This window comes from Lonchura striata, chromosome 1 (genome assembly GCF_046129695.1).
Source record: "Lonchura striata isolate bLonStr1 chromosome 1, bLonStr1.mat, whole genome shotgun sequence".
In the NCBI taxonomy this organism is placed as follows: domain Eukaryota; kingdom Metazoa; phylum Chordata; class Aves; order Passeriformes; family Estrildidae; genus Lonchura; species Lonchura striata.
This window is the reverse complement of record NC_134603.1, coordinates 50,622,319-50,639,067: the sequence shown is the minus strand read 5'-3', so window position 1 is coordinate 50,639,067 and position 16,749 is coordinate 50,622,319. Positions and strand designations below refer to the sequence as shown.

Below are 16,749 nucleotides of genomic sequence, written 5' to 3'. Positions count from 1 at the left end.
CTCAGCATTTCTTTTATGTTTCCACAGCATTAAAAGCTGAAAAACAAGTTAAAGAAGTTGAAGCACAAGCAAGTCTTTTATTGGATAGACTCAAACCTTTGAAAATGCTGGAGGAGAACCTGAACAGAAACCTGTCTGAAATTAAAGAACTTATCAGCCAGGCCCGCAAGCAGGCAGCATCTGTAAGTTCTATCATCCCAGACTGAAATGAATTTTCACTTTTAGCAGGGAGGTTATTTGAGATAAGGAGCCTAAAATTTACTTTCAAGATCCCTGGTTGTTGTTGTGGAGTCTCAGTGAAGTTCAAAGAGCACTGACTGATGCCATAATCATACTGGCAACATTTTAAGGTTTTAGCATCAAGGCTCTTATTGCATTTGTGAGTTTGTCAGAACATCCAGCTAGTAATTTATCTGCTATTTCCTCCTGGTTCCTATAAAAATAATGTAACATAGTATGGCAGAGAGCAGTCATGAGTGATTTTGATAAGAAGGAGATGAGTTAGAGGATGGTACAGCTTTTCTCTTTAGTACGAGATGTTAATTTTTGAGGTTATTTAGAGATTGGTGTGGTGTGCCCCATATAACATCAATTACCATTGCAAACTTTTTGTCAAGAGTGTTGATTCTATTGATAAATTTGCCATCTATGGCCTGTCATGGCCATATGTTCCTTGCAAGAAGCAGCTGAGTATCCAGAGTACTTTAAGACAGTGTACTTGTTTTCAAACCTCTGCTTCGACCTTAAAGACAGCAAAAGTGAATCAACTGTACTATGGATCTCATTAGACTGTGAGAGAAATATGAAAATGACTTTGCAATGAGTAATTTTTGGTATGCCTTTGACATACTTGTGGATATGCTATTGTGAGGTTTAGGGAGGTTTTTTTTTTAAAAAAGGAAGGCACTCAGTTCTTTCTGCAAATCTTCTTAATTATATGGTTATTGCTTCTCTGTCACAGTCTACTGAAGCTTAATGAATCCTCTGCAAAAAAAAGAGAATGGTATTTTCTGAGGTGTCATAAGCCACAAAAGTTCCTGGCAAGGTGAAATGAAGTGTTAGCAAAGACCCTTTTTCCAATTTGGGGGAATTTGTTCTTTTTGGGGTGGGGGGGTAGGGGTTAAAGGTTTTGGTTTAGTTTTTTGTGGGGGTTTGGGTTTTTTGTTAGTTTATATTTTTGTTTGGTCTTTTTTGTTTGTTGTTTTGTTTGTAATTTTTTGCTGCACAAGAGAAACTTTATATATCTGGTCCAGATGCGTGCATACACACACGCGTGCTATATGCATTTAGCAGTTACAGGTATATTCCATGAAGTTAAAGGAATTAAGGCTTTTTTCTTGCTAAGATGGATTTTCTGTCATTATACTGCCAAGCTGCTGGAAGTTTGGTTGCATTTAGCTTGGATCAATTTTTCATCAGTTTACTAAAAAGTAGTCTTAGGGATATGACAACAGGAATATTATTTATTTAATCTTTAAAAATTGAACTTGCCATATATTCACAAATATATTTTTAAATATTGTGTAAACTGTTACAAATTTGAAATAACCAGAATTGTTACAGTCTCCTTAATTTGTTCAAAAGAAAAAAAATCTTTCCAGGTAGATTAGAAATGGTTTCCTTTATTTTAAAACATTTTTAATTTCTATATCTTTATTTTTTGATATTTTGACATGGCTTTTTGCAGCTGCATGATCTTCTGACCCAAGACTTAGTGTTATTTTCTGAGGCATTTGAACAGTTTGTTTAGTGCTTCAAACCTCCCAATTAAGTGAATGTATTAAGACAGATTTCATACTTTTCTCTTGTGAATCTCTTTATCAAGTGATACCTAGATGGTTGCAAAAATCTAACCAAGGTAGCAAATACTTAGATTGTATGGAAGTATCTCAGCAAAACGTTTGCATTTGCTGGTCAGAAGCTAAATATATACTCCACCAATGATTGCTGTGTAACTGAGACTTGCTTAGATGCTGTCTTCTTCTTTTCCCCCCAGATTAAAGTTGCAGTATCAGCAGACAGAGATTGCATTCGTGCCTATCAACCCCAAATTTCATCTACAAATTACAACACCTTAACACTCAATGTGAAAACTGCTGAACCAGATAACCTTCTGTTCTACTTGGGTAGCAATGGAAAGGTAAGTTTCTGGGGTACATTTACTGAAGGTGATGGCAGTCAAAAGTCTTAAATTACTTTTGAAAGTCTTAAATATGCTTTTCTTACTTGATTTCAAACTAAGTAACCAAGTGAGGCCCCTTGCAGATGGATGTGTTCACTAGAGGTAGAAATATTTTTGTGCCTTAGGTGATTCCAGAGATTTTCAAAGTTAAACAATAAAACCACCAGATTCCTCAGCCATTGCCTCTTGGCCCTGTGCTGAAACTCCCCCTTCTTTTCCTGTGTTGTACATTAACCACATGGAGTGTAATGCCTGCTGTGATACTTTCATACAGCATGCTGGAGTGTGTCAAATGATTTCACAGAATCACAGAATGACTAGGTTGGAAGAGACCTTCAAGATCATCAAGTCCAACTCATGCCCTAAACACCTTAACTAAACCATGGCATCAAGTGCCATATCCAGTCTTTTTTTGAACAAATCCAGGGATGGCGACTCCACCACCTCCCCAGGCAGGCCATTCCAATATTTTATCACTCTTAAACCTCTTCCTGATATCCAATCTACATATCCCCTATCACAGCTTGAGAATGTGTCCTCTCGTTCTGACATTTGTTGCCTGGAGAAAGTGACCAACCCCCACCTGACTACAGCCACCTTTCAGGAAGTTGTAGAGAGTGATGAGGTCACCCCTGAGTCTCCTTTTCTCCAGGCTAACTAACCCCAGCTCCCTCAGTTGTTCCTCATAGGGCTAGTGTTCCAAGTCCCTCAACAGCCTTGTCACTCTTCTCTGGACATGCTCAAGTGTCTCAGCGTCCTGCCTTTGCTTGGTAATACAGCTAAATTTCTTAAAGCTGGCTCTCATGAGCACGGAGCATCCACCCACTTGACAGGCAGTGTGATGGCTCACTGTCACATTGCTCTCCTCATTCCCTCTGCAATCCCAAGAAATGCACAGCTGTTAGTTCCTTGTGGCACACTATCATGGGACAGTACTTTTTCACAGACTGCTACTTGCAGTAGAACACATTCAGCTACTTGCATATAACCTGAACACATTCAGGTTACACATTCAGCTATGTGCATATAATCTCAGGGAGTTTTGTCTCATTAGAAGCGAGTGAAAGACCTGATTTTACTAAATGTCAACTCCTGTTATATGGGATGTAGGCACATGAATCTGGAAAGACTTTCTCCATGTTACTGGTGAAAATACACGTTTGATACCGTGAATTAGAGTAGGCTCTGCTGTTTTTCAGCCAGACTTCCTGGCAGTGGAGATGCGACGTGGTAAGGTAGCTCTTCTTTGGGATTTGGGCTCTGGATCAACGAGAGTGGAATATCCTGATTTACAAATCGACAACAACAAATGGCACAGAATACATGCCACCAGGTAAATAAAATGAAAATGTCATAAGTGTTGTAAACAAAGCATCCACTGTTTGAACGATGTCCACTCATTTTCAGTGATGAGATTTTTCTTGTCTTTAGAAAGAGAAGCCAAGAGTATGTATGTGTTGATTAGGCCTGGTGATTTCTATGACTATTTATTAGTATTTGTATTTGGCAGGTTTGGAAAAACAGGTACTCTTAGCATAGAGGAAATGAACTCCAATCAGAAGCCTTCACCTAAATCTGGAACCTCTCTGGGGACAGCCAGCATATTGGATGTCAACAAGTCAACCCTAATGTTTATTGGAGGACTTGGAGGGCAGATCAAGGTTAGATTCTGAGATCAGCATTCTGTTAATTGTTTTGAACATGTTTGAGAAATAGTTTTGCCTTAGAAATAATGGCTTGATTTGGTTACTTCATCAAGAAATGCCAAGTACTCTGAGCATGAAGCAGAGATGCTCTAAGGGTCTTCTTGTATCCTGAAGTTAATTTTCCCTAGAAATTTTTGCATAAAGTTTTACCCAGGGCAGTCTGTGTGTGCATGTACCATGTATAAACATTATCAAAAGGTTTTGTTTGCTTGTTCCATGGCAATTGTTATTCATGCTGTGAGGAATGTGTAAGTAGGTCAAGGGCATAGTTATTTTACTTTTTTGATGTACTAATCTATTGTTATTTCAATTTATTATAATTGTTAATAGATAAACTAAAACATGTTGTTCTCTTATTATGATTTATATCTAACAAATTTGAAGTTCAAGGAAAACAGCCAAGCAAAAATTTTGCTGCATAATTTTCAGAGTACTTAACATTAATTATATTCATGAAATATTTCATTTCTTATAGAAATCACCTGCTGTTAAGGTGACCCATTTTAAAGGGTGCCTAGGAGAAGCATCCCTGAATGGCAAATCTATCGGTCTTTGGAACTACATAGAAAGAGAGGGCAAGTGCAATGGCTGTTTTGGAAGGTATTTGGTCTCTTTTTTTTTTTTTTTTAACTTGTTTAGAGTAATTTACATTTGTAATATTATATTTTGTACTAACTAAGCATATGGAGCTCAAATTGCATTGTTTTACTGGTCATTAACTTACAGTTCTGAGCACGTTAATCTCAATGTCTCAGTGGTATCAAATAACTTCTTTGTATGGAATTCCAATTTTTGAATCACTTTCTCAGAGGAATTTTATTGTTGCTTTCTATTTTGTGGATGAGAAGTAGGGACTACCAGTGAACCAAAATACTTGTGAAATCTTTGCTTTTCAGTAGTTTTTTGTAAGACAGATTTATTCTTTCCTAGGGTAAGAAACAGTGTAAAGCAGTCTTATAAAAAAAATCGATAACAAAACTGTAGGCACAGAGCTTGGTGCCTTTTGCAGAATACCATTTTTATGTTTAAGGAATAAAAAATAAATATGCTTGTCCATATTCCCTTTGCAGAATATTTCACGCAGAAACAGCAGAGGGTGCTGCTTGATTGTATGAGATATTTTTTACAAGTCTTGTACTGCAGGGAAAGGGGCTAATAGATCATGTATTGTAAGTGCAATTATGAAAAGCATTTTGAGAACTGGATGACGTGTTTTAATTTAGAGGTTGTATGCTGTAACAATTATTTTTTCCCTTAGGAAATCACTGGGTTTGGCTTTCATTTTTGTATATAAGGGAAAAACACTTATCTTGTATGAATCCTTCCCCATGGCTAAATCGTGTGTTGTGAGGCTGCATAATGAAAGTGGCCTTTGGCTGGAATCCTTCAGTTATTCATTCCATCAAGATCCACGTGTTTCCCCACACTTTATAAACTACTGCCTGGAGGCTGCACTGACTGAGCAGTGCCTGAAGGGAGCCAGCTAGAAAAATGGAGAGAGACTATATACAGGGGCATGGATTGACAGGACAAGGGGTAGTGGATTACAACTGAAAGGTTTAGATTAGATGTTAGGAGGAAAGTCTTTACTGTGAGCATGGCGAGATGCTGGATGAGGTGGCCCAGAGAAGTTGTGGATGTCCCATTCCTGGAAGTGTTCAAGGCCAGGTTGGATGGGGCTCTGAGCAACCTGGTCTAGTGGAAGCTGTCCCTCATGTGGCAGGAGGTGGAATGGGATGGGCTTTAAGGTCCCTTCCAGCTCAAACTATTCCATGACCTAACTTTTCTTATATTTTATATAAAAATTACTGGGAAAAAAACCCAAATGTTCAATTAACATTTTTATACTGGTTTTCTACTTCTGTAGCCCACAGGACGAGGACACCTCATTCCATTTTGATGGCAGTGGATACTCGGTTGTGGAGAAGGCACTCCGCTCAACAGTGACTCAGATACTAATATCTTTCAGTACCTTTTCACCAAATGGGCTTCTTCTCTACCTTGCTTCAAATGGCACTGTAAGAACACGGATCTGGTTCCTTAACTGTCATTCAGCTTACATATATTAAAACATATTGCTACTTTTTTGTAGTTTTGTGCCATCACTTGTGATTGACATCGTAAGCTAAAGGGCTAAAGACAAGAATGCTAGAGGACAACTCATTAGAACAAATATCTACCTAAACCAAGGGCAAAATTAAACAATGAAAAGAATTATTCACAATTTATTTAAATTTTAGAATAAAAAGAAATTATTTTAGACTGAGATTAATGATTACTTAACTAAAGGATAGAAAAGGAAACAGTAAGGATAACAAACTAGTTTTTTTCAGTTGGAGGAACCTTTTCAGAATGTAAAAATGTTTTGGAATTGAGCTTGCAGAAGGACAATATAATAATGAAAAACCATATTGAATTACATCCATAAGATATGAATTCAGTACACTGAAACAAATCAAATGAAACTCCTGCAAAAGCAGTATAACCTAGACCCGTCACCAGACCTTCATTGTCATGCCATGCAGTTTACTACGTACTTAGATGTTGGTTTTCTGTTCCTGAAGGAAGGAAAAACTTTGTTTGGGTACAAATTCTTTCAGAGCCACTGCATTATTCATTTGCTGTATGTACTCACTGCCTGAATACATTGCACAATAATATCTGATTTAAGCTTTAGAGTTCAGAGGGGGAACCTTCAATGCAATTCAGAAAGTCTTTTTTACTCTGTGAAGACCGTCTTTGCTTCTTGCAGAAAGAACATCGTAGTGTTTGATCATTATGCTGTCAAACCAAATTACTTTCAACGTCATTCAAAAACAGGAAAATGTGACTTTGTTATTTAAACATTCTTCTGCTGAGTAATCAAACCTCATGACACATTTAAGTAAGGGCAATAACAAAAAAAAATACATCCTTGTGAGGTACTTGTAACTTAATTTTCCTAAATAAAGTGAAGATGAGCATCTTGGGCCTATCAAATAGTACAGGGTACAGGTACAAGAGTTACTAAATCTTTTCCACACAGTAGGCCAAACCTGCCAGGCATGCATTCTTTAGGAAGATTTTATTTCCAGTAATGTAATCTGGTTTTGTTTTGGCATTTTTTTTTTCATCCTCTCAGAGAGACTTCTTGTCCCTTGAGCTTGTTGATGGCAAAGTGAGGGTGACTGTTGATCTTGGTTCAGGACCTCTTGCTCTTACAACGGAGAATCGTTACAACAACGGAACCTGGTATAAAATCTCATTCAATCGGAATAAGAAGCAAGGTAGGCTACAGATTGAAAAGACTGGGTGTCTGCATATTTACAAATACAAATATATAAGATAGCTGCAGAGAACATCACTGCAACCAAATTTGATCACTTCCAATGCAGTGTCTTTAGCAGCCACACCTGTGGTCCTTTGCTTTTAGAAGGACTACGGTGCAAATCTTGTATTTGGCTTAGCACATCTCACATAGACCAGATAGTTAGAAACTGCTGCACAAAACCATACCAACAGTCTTTAAAGACCGAAAGTTTTTGTCTGAGTCTGTAGATGAGGGATCGCATTTTCTCTTCTGCATTTTAATATTACTTAGTGTTACTGTTTTGTGGGGGCCTTTGTTTTGGCAATAACACATATGTGCTAATAGTTATAACATATTCTCATATGTATCTATTTTCCTGTAGACTACTCCAGATTCAGTTTTGGCAGAGAGGAATGAATGAGATTAACAGAATAGCTGGAAGTACAACAAATTGCTTACTCTAGAAATAAGATTGTCCATACATGTCCAAGTCAATGAATACATTTTCCTTTATTATGGACGAGATTGCCAAAAGGAAAAAATATGTATTCATGTCCTTCTCCAGATCTTTACTCTTTTCTTTGCAGGAATTCTGGCAGTCATGGATGCATATAACCTTAATTATAAAGAAACCAAGCAAGGAGAATCTCCTGGGGTTGCCTCAGACCTGAACCGCTCTGATAAGGACCCAGTCTTCATTGGTGGGCTGCCAAGATCGAGGGCTCTGAGGTAAAGTGTCTCAGTTTTTGCACCTCTGCTACGACTTTTGTAAAGTGAGGGGAAAACTTTTACACACCCTTATCTCCTCTGAAATTTGAGAAAAACAGTGAATTCTGAAGTTTAGTTTCCGGCCATGTATACCTCATCTGTCCTTTGACTTCAAACTCTGATATGGTGCTTTCCACTAGTAGGTCTGATGTTGCAGTTCAGATCAGAAAGTTTTGTTTTCTTCCTCCAAGGTTTTTTTCCACCACAGCAGCTGCCACAGCTCTCTCCTCTGCTCTCTGGGGCAAGCATCTAGCTCTGCTGTATGCAATGATGCTTCTTTGGTCTCTACCTCAGCGAGCCTTGTGTTTTCCAGATGGCATTTATGGGCAAAACTGCACTTAAGGATGAAAGTTGTACTTCAAATTCCTGTAATTCAGTAACTTGGAAGAGAGGAAAACCAACTGTGAACAGATCAACAGAAAACATTGCAAATACATACTTTATAGCAGGTCTCTAGTTTATGGGTTTTTTTTGTATTACACATTTGTACTGAACTTGCAAAGTCACATTTCTTCCACTGGCAAGAGAAAATCTAATTAAACTTTCTGCATGCTCTTGACAATAACGTAAATTTGACGACATTATTGGTCTCTGCACAGTTATTATAGAGTGCAGACTTGTTAATCTTAGCTGGCATTCCAGCCTTTAAGGGATTATGGCAAGATAGCCTTAGATTTCTCAGCCTTAAACCAGGAACCAAACCAGGCATCCTCCAGACTTGAAAAATGAAAATCTGCATGGTAGTCAGCTACAGTTACCCTTTTACACAATTAATTTTCTTTCAGCTGAAGATTCACCTTAAAGTTTTGGGAAATTACCTGACCTGACAGGACAGCATTACACACTTATATGTATTAATTTGGGCACAACATTATTTTGACTCTTTTTAAGACCAGATTTAGCATCTGAGAGTAAAACTTAAACTCTTCACTTACACCAGACTGACTGCATCCTTTAAAACAGATCTCTCTTTCTTTTCTTATTGAAGAGAAATTAATCTTTTCTCACAGGAAATTCCAAGTACTTCTCCTTGGAAAGAAAGCCTTGTTTTGTGTTTCAGGAAAGGTCTTAATAGTAGAATGTATGTGGGATGCATCAAGAATCTGGAAATATCTCGTTCCACCTTTGACTTGCTTAGAAATTCATATGGAGTAAGAAAAGGCTGTGTATTGGAGGTAGGAGATCTTTATTTTAATATAATAGTGAATATTTGTGTTTACAGTGAGTTGAAACAGATTTATCTTTAAAAATTCTAAAATAATCTAATCTATATTTCATTTGTTTATTACCTGACACTATGTGTGGATAAGTTCAGTAATTATTTCTGTTCTTCATAAAATAGCCTATTCACAGTGTAAGCATCATGAACAGTGGATATATTGAGTTGCTACCTAAATCCTTAAACCCAGAGTCAGAACTGATGGCAACTTTTGCTACAAAGAACAGCAGTGGCATCATCCTCGTTGGACTCAGCAAGGGACTGGAAAAGCGACAGCGAAGACAAGCACACTTGGCAAGTACTGAAAACAAAGAAGTTTTGAAGATTATTTTTGCCATTTTTATTTTGTAAGACCAAGTCAGGTTGCTATATATATATTGTGTATCTGATGGAGAGTTGGATCTTCTATAATCTAAAGATAAAATCTTACTATTTTCCTGCTCTAAGAGAGTGTTTGGGTGTGAGTGTATAATAAAAACTCCTGCACTTTACCTAGAGCAAGTTTGACCGGAGAAATTTTCAGCTTTTGTGTTTGCTATTAGAAGGCCTTGCACTTTGAGAGGTGCCAGTAAAATTCCTACTAGTCTTTGAGTTTCATTAAAACATTTGCAACAAGTTTGGAAGTAAATTTTTTCCATGTATGTTCTATTTAAACACTAAATGAGTGTTTTGAAAATTGAGCTACAGTTAAAAATTGATCTTCTGATTAAATCTACAGCCCTTCTTTTCCATCATGCTGATTGATGGTCATCTTGCAGTGCATGTTAATGCTGGAGATAGAGCAAGTACTAGGAAAGTAGTTCTTCAGTCTGCTAATGGAACATACAGTGATGGACAAGAACACTCTGTCATCCTAATTCGGAATAAGAGGTACATGTGACTGCAAAGAGTACTACCTGTTTAATTACTGCATGTTGTTGTCAGTTCACTGCACTCTCTGAGGAATTACCTTCGCTAGCTTATTAGGTGGGATAATCAGGCCTGTGTTTTTCTCTGTCAATGCAGATGTTCTGATTTCCATAGTAATTGTATACAGCATACAGCTACTGATAGAGGTGTAGCTAAAGCTCTCAAAATCTCTAGAACAGCTTGGGGCACTTGAGTACAAATATACTAAATAGCATTAGAAAAAAGATACACTGCTATCAAAATAATTTAGAGAGATATTTGACAAAACTTTACATTTTAAAAATCATCAAAAGAAGGGCTTCCAGTTTTAAGACATTGAAAGGATTATAAAAGTAATGGAATATTTATTTATTAGAAGAGGATGTTTTTGAAGCTGATAGGAATGCTTTTCATCTGAAAATTACTCTTTTAAGACCTTGTTGAATGTTTTCCTTACTTTTTCTTTTCAGGATCATAACTGTACAGGTGGATGAAAGTAAACCTGCAGAATTGAGGCTTGGTTCAGCAGCAGAAAATAGCCCCATTAATATTTCCAACTTCTACGCTGGTGGCATTCCAGCAGGAGAGGGCATCTTAGGGCTAAAATTGGCTGGCTCCTTTCATGGCTGTATCAGCAACCTTATTTTTAACAAGGAGTAAGTCACAAGGATAACTGCCTTGTTTTGGAAAACCATGTATAGTAATTTTTAAATGTATTTTGTGATCTCTTCCATGACACTTCTGTTTATCTGTTTTTTAACATAAGATATGCATGATACTCATGATCTGAGTATTTTAACAGCCAGACAATGGATATTACCAGCTATATTTCTAAACAGTATTAACAATGTCTTTAATGTTTACGGAGATGCTGCACAAAGCACAGCTTTCTCTACTATAATTTCATCATCAGTGACAGACAGATTGGTTTTCCAGAAATGTTGTAGATTTATATTGTTCTGTGGACAGATTATTTGCCTCTTCTCAATCTGTTTGTCATAGATACCGCTTCTTTCCTTTTCTCCTGATATTATTGAAAGACCTTATAAAACACTCTCCTTCTGTTTTGGAAATAAGCAGAAATGCACCTCTTAAAATGTATTTTTTTTAAAAAATACAGGCTTTTATATTTTACCACTTCCATGAAGTATGAACATGTGGATATGGACAGCTGCTTTCTGTCTGAGAAGCCTAAAACAGCTGTACAGCCATCAAACATTGTGATTCAACCTGAACTTCAGGCTTTACCAGTTCCCCTGAGACCTCTCACAGACACAAAAAAAGTATGTATTGCAGCAAAGATCAGTTACCATCTCTTTTGCCCTTTCTTTGTGGAGAATTATCAAATTATAGACTGCATATATTTGCTTCCTCTGCAGTATGGAATGGTTCAATGGCTGTTGATTTGAAATTATTGGTTCCTCTAGAAAAACTGATACTAACCTTTGCAGCAACCTGTTGGCCATTTGGAATGCAAAAGTAGTTAGGTTTATCACTCTTCAGGCAGCAAAAAAAAAAAAGATAAAGTGGAATGATAGTCTCCCAACAGAAGGACTTGACAGTAACTATTATCTTTATGTACTTGTGCCAAAGGGACTCAGTGCAGATTTGCATAAGCTGTGCAGTTTTGCATTCACATTTTCCTGGTCACACACATGCAGTCTCTGCTCTGTGTCAGAGAGGAGGCATAAACCCCTTGAGAGACATACAGTGTCTGAATGCAGCTTGCATGGGACCTGTTACCTCTCACACAGTCCCTGTTCCCAAGAGAGAAGGCAGCATTACTTCTCTCCTCCTGCAGCTGCACATCTTTATAAGGAAGGGTTTCCAAAGTATCCTGAAACCATTTTTTTGTAGCAACAGAAAGCAAGGTTTTATACATACAATTTAGGATTATAAAAAGAAATAAGTTGTCTTTTTTAGAGCTAAAATGTAGCTTTGGCTCATACTCTATTACTCAGCTCTCCATATCCCAAATCATAACAAAAATATGTGTCCTCATAAAATGAGAAAATATTTCTACCAAACCTATAAGATTTTCACACTGAAATTGTACCTTCCAGCATTTTTTATCAAAAGGGCTATCAATTAAGACAAAAAGTTAATAAAATAGGTCTCAAACTACAAACATTTCTCAGTAGAAAAGCTCAGTGCTGTCTACAAGACATAGCTTAATCATTAGATCCAGTTCTTTTTGAGCCTAAAGATAGGTTGGAATTATTACGAGTTTAGTTAATTGATGTTTTGCTGTGTATTTTGTGGTTATCTTGTGGCTTAGTTTTGCTTCCTACAAAGCTCTATGCAGGCCCATTGTGACTCAACATTTGCTGGGCAGCACCTGACACTATCCTACTTAATAAATTCCTTTCATTAGCAGGTAGTGTGTGCAAAAGATGAGCTGCCTGATCATGTTCAAGGTGCCCATCAGTTTGGACTTGCCAAAGGCAGCCACTTGACCCTACTCTTCAATCAGTCTGCGGTCAGGAAGAAGTGAGTATATCCCAAATTACCCATGCACACAGTGTTATGTTGTATTGAGCTGCAAGAAGTGCAGTGATGGTTTTCATGATTGATCAGTGCACTGCCAGCTTTGAACATGGTCCTCACTTCAGGTTTCTGTGGGCTCTGAATGGAAGAAGTACCATATCCCAGGTTAATAATCATGAGTTTAGTAATTCATGGTCAGAATTCTGCATTTTTTTTTCCTCTCAGACTTGAGTCTCACTCTTCCTTCTGTAAGTACTTGGATTTCTTTTTTCCACATACAGAGCTCACATTTGGTCCCTATTCCTTTGTCTTATGCAGATGACATCTCACCCTCTGCTCCCTATTTTCTGCAAGTGCACCTTTCACGTTTGAAGGTGCACTTGAAGGAGAAAAGACTACTGAGAAGAATCATTTTGTTGAAACCTAATGTGTGCACCTCTTTTACCTGTTTGAGGAGCTCCCAGCAAGGTTCCCAACACACAGACTGCAAGTCACTTGTATTTGCTTCTTTCAGCTCAGGAAGTCTCTGCAGGCATTGAGAAAAGTGTGTTTTTTCCTTTAGCCCTTCTGTTACAGCTTATGAGCAAAGGACATTGCAGATGATTGATGCCATGTAGTCTGAACCTGGTGTCTCCATAATAAATGGCTCATTCATCTCCTCTACCTTTTAAGCCTCCCTCTGTTCTCAGTCTGCCCATAATATCCCAGCAAGCCTGGCTAATAGTAATGGATGCCATAAAGTTATCCTGGAGTAGGTTCCTTTCTTGGGGCAATAAGCAAGCCTGCAGTCACAAACAGCTGAGCCTGTCCCTCTAAAAGTTCATCTCACTCTTTGACAAGCACTTTTTTCTTTTTCTGACAGGCACAGCACTGATTTCCATTATGAAATACATCATGCTTTCTTAAAATCAACCCAAATTCTACTTTTCTGGCCTTTGTAATAATAAATCTCCTTTCATAACAATAAATTGATTCAGGCTGTTCTCTGTGTCCAGAAAAGCTTTTCATCACTGCAGAAGAAATACCTTTAAGTAACACTGAATTTTTATTGTCTAGACTTTCCGTCCAGCTGAATCTCAGAACCTTTGCCTCCAGTGGCCTGATTTACTACATGGCTCACCAAAACCAGGTTGATTATGCAGCCCTACAGCTTTATGGTGGACAGCTCCATTTCTCATTTGATTTAGGCAAAGGAAAAGCAGTAGCTCTTCACCCAGCTGTTGTCAGTGATGGAAAATGGCATACGGTAGGTGGTTGTCAATCTTGTGCTCCATTTTCTCTTCCCTGGAGGTACTGGTATGGATTTTGCTTGCCTTTTCTGTGTAATTTCTGTGTTGCAAAAGCACACTGGTTCTAACCCAATTGTGAAGTCATTCAGAAACCTTTTATTTGATCATTATTTCCTTTTAAAATTGTCATTAATTCTACATCAAATCCATCTTCCAACTACTGTCAAGTATCTCAAACTATTTAGGAATTAAATAGTTTACCAACTGTGTAGTAATGATCATCTTCAACAGAGAAGGACCTAACAGAGAGGTGTAAAAAATCTGACCTTTGCTACAGAGAGATTTCAATGCATTGTGTCACTAAAGACCTGCACTTCAGTGTGTGACAGTGTGACAGATTTGTGGGTGCAACGTTTTTCTTTTCTCCCCCTTGCCGCTTATTGCCTGAGCATGTCACAGCAGCTAGTGACAACAGAGAAGCACTGTCTCTCCTTTCCTTGGTCAAGGCAACATGAGAAAGGGGGACATTTGAAATGAATGGAGGACTTGAGTTAAGTCGAGTTGAGGAGAAATTATGTCTACAGCTTGGAGGTGTCACACAGCACTCGGGGCGTTTGCACGAAGATTGAGTCAGTCTCTATTGGCCCAGTTCCTCCAAGCAACCCCCCTGCTACTGGCTCTGGCTTTCTGTGTGAGAAGTGATTGTGATGTTTGCAGGAGTTTTAGAAGTAACTCTGAGGATATCCCTTTTCCTAAAGGCAGGTGAGGATTGACAGTATTCATCCTGCTAAGCTTCCCCTCCCTTATCCGTATGTGAAGCCTTCACTCTAAGAAGTGGCTTCTGTGGGACAAAGTGATTGATGACACAAAGCTGCCAGCTTTCCTAGGTGCCTTGGGAATCAACAGAGTTCTTTTTGCTTTTTATAAATAATCAGCAGAAGAAAAAACAGGAAAAATAACATGAAGAAAAGAAATGTGAACTTCTGTCAGAGATATCACAGTTAAGCTCTGCTGCCTTCCCTGAAAGGAAGAATGCTCTAGGACTTACAGCTGCATGTTTAAAAATTACACATACTCACATAAAACTCCTACTGACACTATCTACATTTGAAGAGCTGAACAGATTGCATCCAAGAGCTTACCTATCTTTACTATCCAGGACACAAAACAAGAGCTTCAGGCTTCTTCAGAGATTAAGGCTGTCACACCACTTCCCAATTGGGGGTGATTATTACAGTCTGTCTGCAATCAAAGCAAACTAATATGCATTGCTACTGAAAGAAGCACCACTTCTTTTCATTCTCTGCCTTCTGCTCATACCACCCTTTACCCATTTTATCCCCTTACCAGTCCAAATGTTCATGAAACTTCACGTTGAACCTAGTCATGAATCTGAGTGGTGTCAAAAGTAAATAGAGAAGAATAAATAGCTAGCTGACTTCCCTCAGCCACATGTGAGTAATTGTTTTAGGGCAAGGCAGGCATAAGGACAAAAGTGAACAAGATGGACAGAACTGGAAAACATAGCACTGCCTATCTTAAAAATGACAGCATAGGAATGTGCACTTCAGACAGCTGAGATGTCTCAGCTGTTGGGCAGCACAATAATTGCAGGAGGCCAGCACAGAATGCCTTTCTCCAAACTCAGTGACCTGCTCATATCCTAAGACAATAAACTGGTGATTTAAAGAAATAATAAAATACTGAAAACCTTAGGCAGAATATTATGAAATCATTGTGAGCCTTTGGGAAGGCAAGAAAGCTGTTTAACTGCTCAGTTGTATTCGGAAATGGTCTTAGCCTCAGGAAGAATTTCAAGAGGTTGCCCCAGAACAGAATGTCAAAGCAATTGAACCACTAAACAATTGTCTTGCTTATTTCTATGGCACATGATGGCTAGGTAACAAATTTAGCTTACTCATTTATGTTTGCACGCTTCCCTTTTTTCCAGGTAAAGATGGAATATGTTAAAAGAAAAGGCACAATCATTGTGGATGGACAGGAACTGGTAGCAGTCAATGCTCTGGGAGATGGTAGCACCTTGGATGTGGAAGGGAAGCTCTACGTGGGAGGACTCCCCTTAGACTACATACCAAAGAATCTTGGGAATGTAAGAAGGCTTGGGGTGAGGGGGTGCCTCTGGCATTTTACAAGACTAGAATGAGCATAGTGCAGCAAACTCATCTAAACCAGCATCCTGTCTTTGACAGGCTAAGAAGTACTTAGGGAAAGAAGCAACAAGGAAAGTAATGACCCTTTACCAGATAAATCTTTCTAGCTTTCTATGGCTTAATGAGTCCAGCTACAGCTTATATCCTTGTGTGTTAGTAATAGCCCTTAACAGAACTTTTTTTTTTTTCATTTTCCATGTTAAAAATGAATAAAGAATATAAATTCCTGTCTCTCACAATATGAGATAAAAACACGACCTACAACCTCATTTTGGTACCTGATTCCTATTGCATACAAACAGAAATTAGGCACCTTAAATATCTCTGAAAGACTTGGTTTAGATGTCTTTAGATTAAAGCATATTTTTAATACATGCATTTAGAGGGTAGGTTTTGTCACCTTCCTCCTTGTTGCAGCCCATTATATTAATGAGGATTCCAGTGATATGATAATATTTCTCATAGAATTGTAGAATGTCCTGATTTGGAAGGGATCCTCAAGGATCATCGAAGTCCAACTCCTGGCCCTGCACAGGACACCCCAAGAGTCACATCATGTGACTGAAGCATTGTCCAAATGCTTCTTGAACTCTGTCAGGCTGGTGCTGTGAACACTTCCCTGGGGAACCTGTTCCAATGCCCAGCCACTTTCTGGAGTGATTCAGATAAATCATTTTGATGAAGAGAACTTGCACAATAGCCTAAAATTTTTGATTACTCATTAATTTGATGCAGCATGTTTGGAATGTTTTTACTGTTGGGTGTATCCCTGCTCACAGTCAAGCAAATACAGTTCTTCCTGTATGTTAT

At 38.2% G+C, this 16,749-nt stretch overlaps 1 protein-coding gene across 1 annotated transcript in view; it reads left to right on the top strand.

The window, feature by feature from the left end:
* LAMA1 (laminin subunit alpha 1) overlaps positions 1-16,749 on the top strand; it is a 96,586-nt gene that overhangs the window by 76,752 nt on the left and 3,085 nt on the right. Inside the window, exons 44-59 of the mRNA XM_077784268.1 lie at positions 28-182; positions 1,997-2,140; positions 3,382-3,515; positions 3,693-3,843; positions 4,364-4,488; positions 5,756-5,906; positions 7,010-7,154; positions 7,765-7,906; positions 9,006-9,120; positions 9,288-9,458; positions 9,883-10,034; positions 10,523-10,708; positions 11,173-11,335; positions 12,430-12,542; positions 13,596-13,785; positions 15,720-15,878. Of these exons, the coding sequence (XP_077640394.1) occupies positions 28-182; positions 1,997-2,140; positions 3,382-3,515; positions 3,693-3,843; positions 4,364-4,488; positions 5,756-5,906; positions 7,010-7,154; positions 7,765-7,906; positions 9,006-9,120; positions 9,288-9,458; positions 9,883-10,034; positions 10,523-10,708; positions 11,173-11,335; positions 12,430-12,542; positions 13,596-13,785; positions 15,720-15,878 (2,396 nt within the window). The remainder of the gene's footprint in view (positions 1-27; positions 183-1,996; positions 2,141-3,381; positions 3,516-3,692; positions 3,844-4,363; positions 4,489-5,755; positions 5,907-7,009; positions 7,155-7,764; positions 7,907-9,005; positions 9,121-9,287; positions 9,459-9,882; positions 10,035-10,522; positions 10,709-11,172; positions 11,336-12,429; positions 12,543-13,595; positions 13,786-15,719; positions 15,879-16,749) is intronic.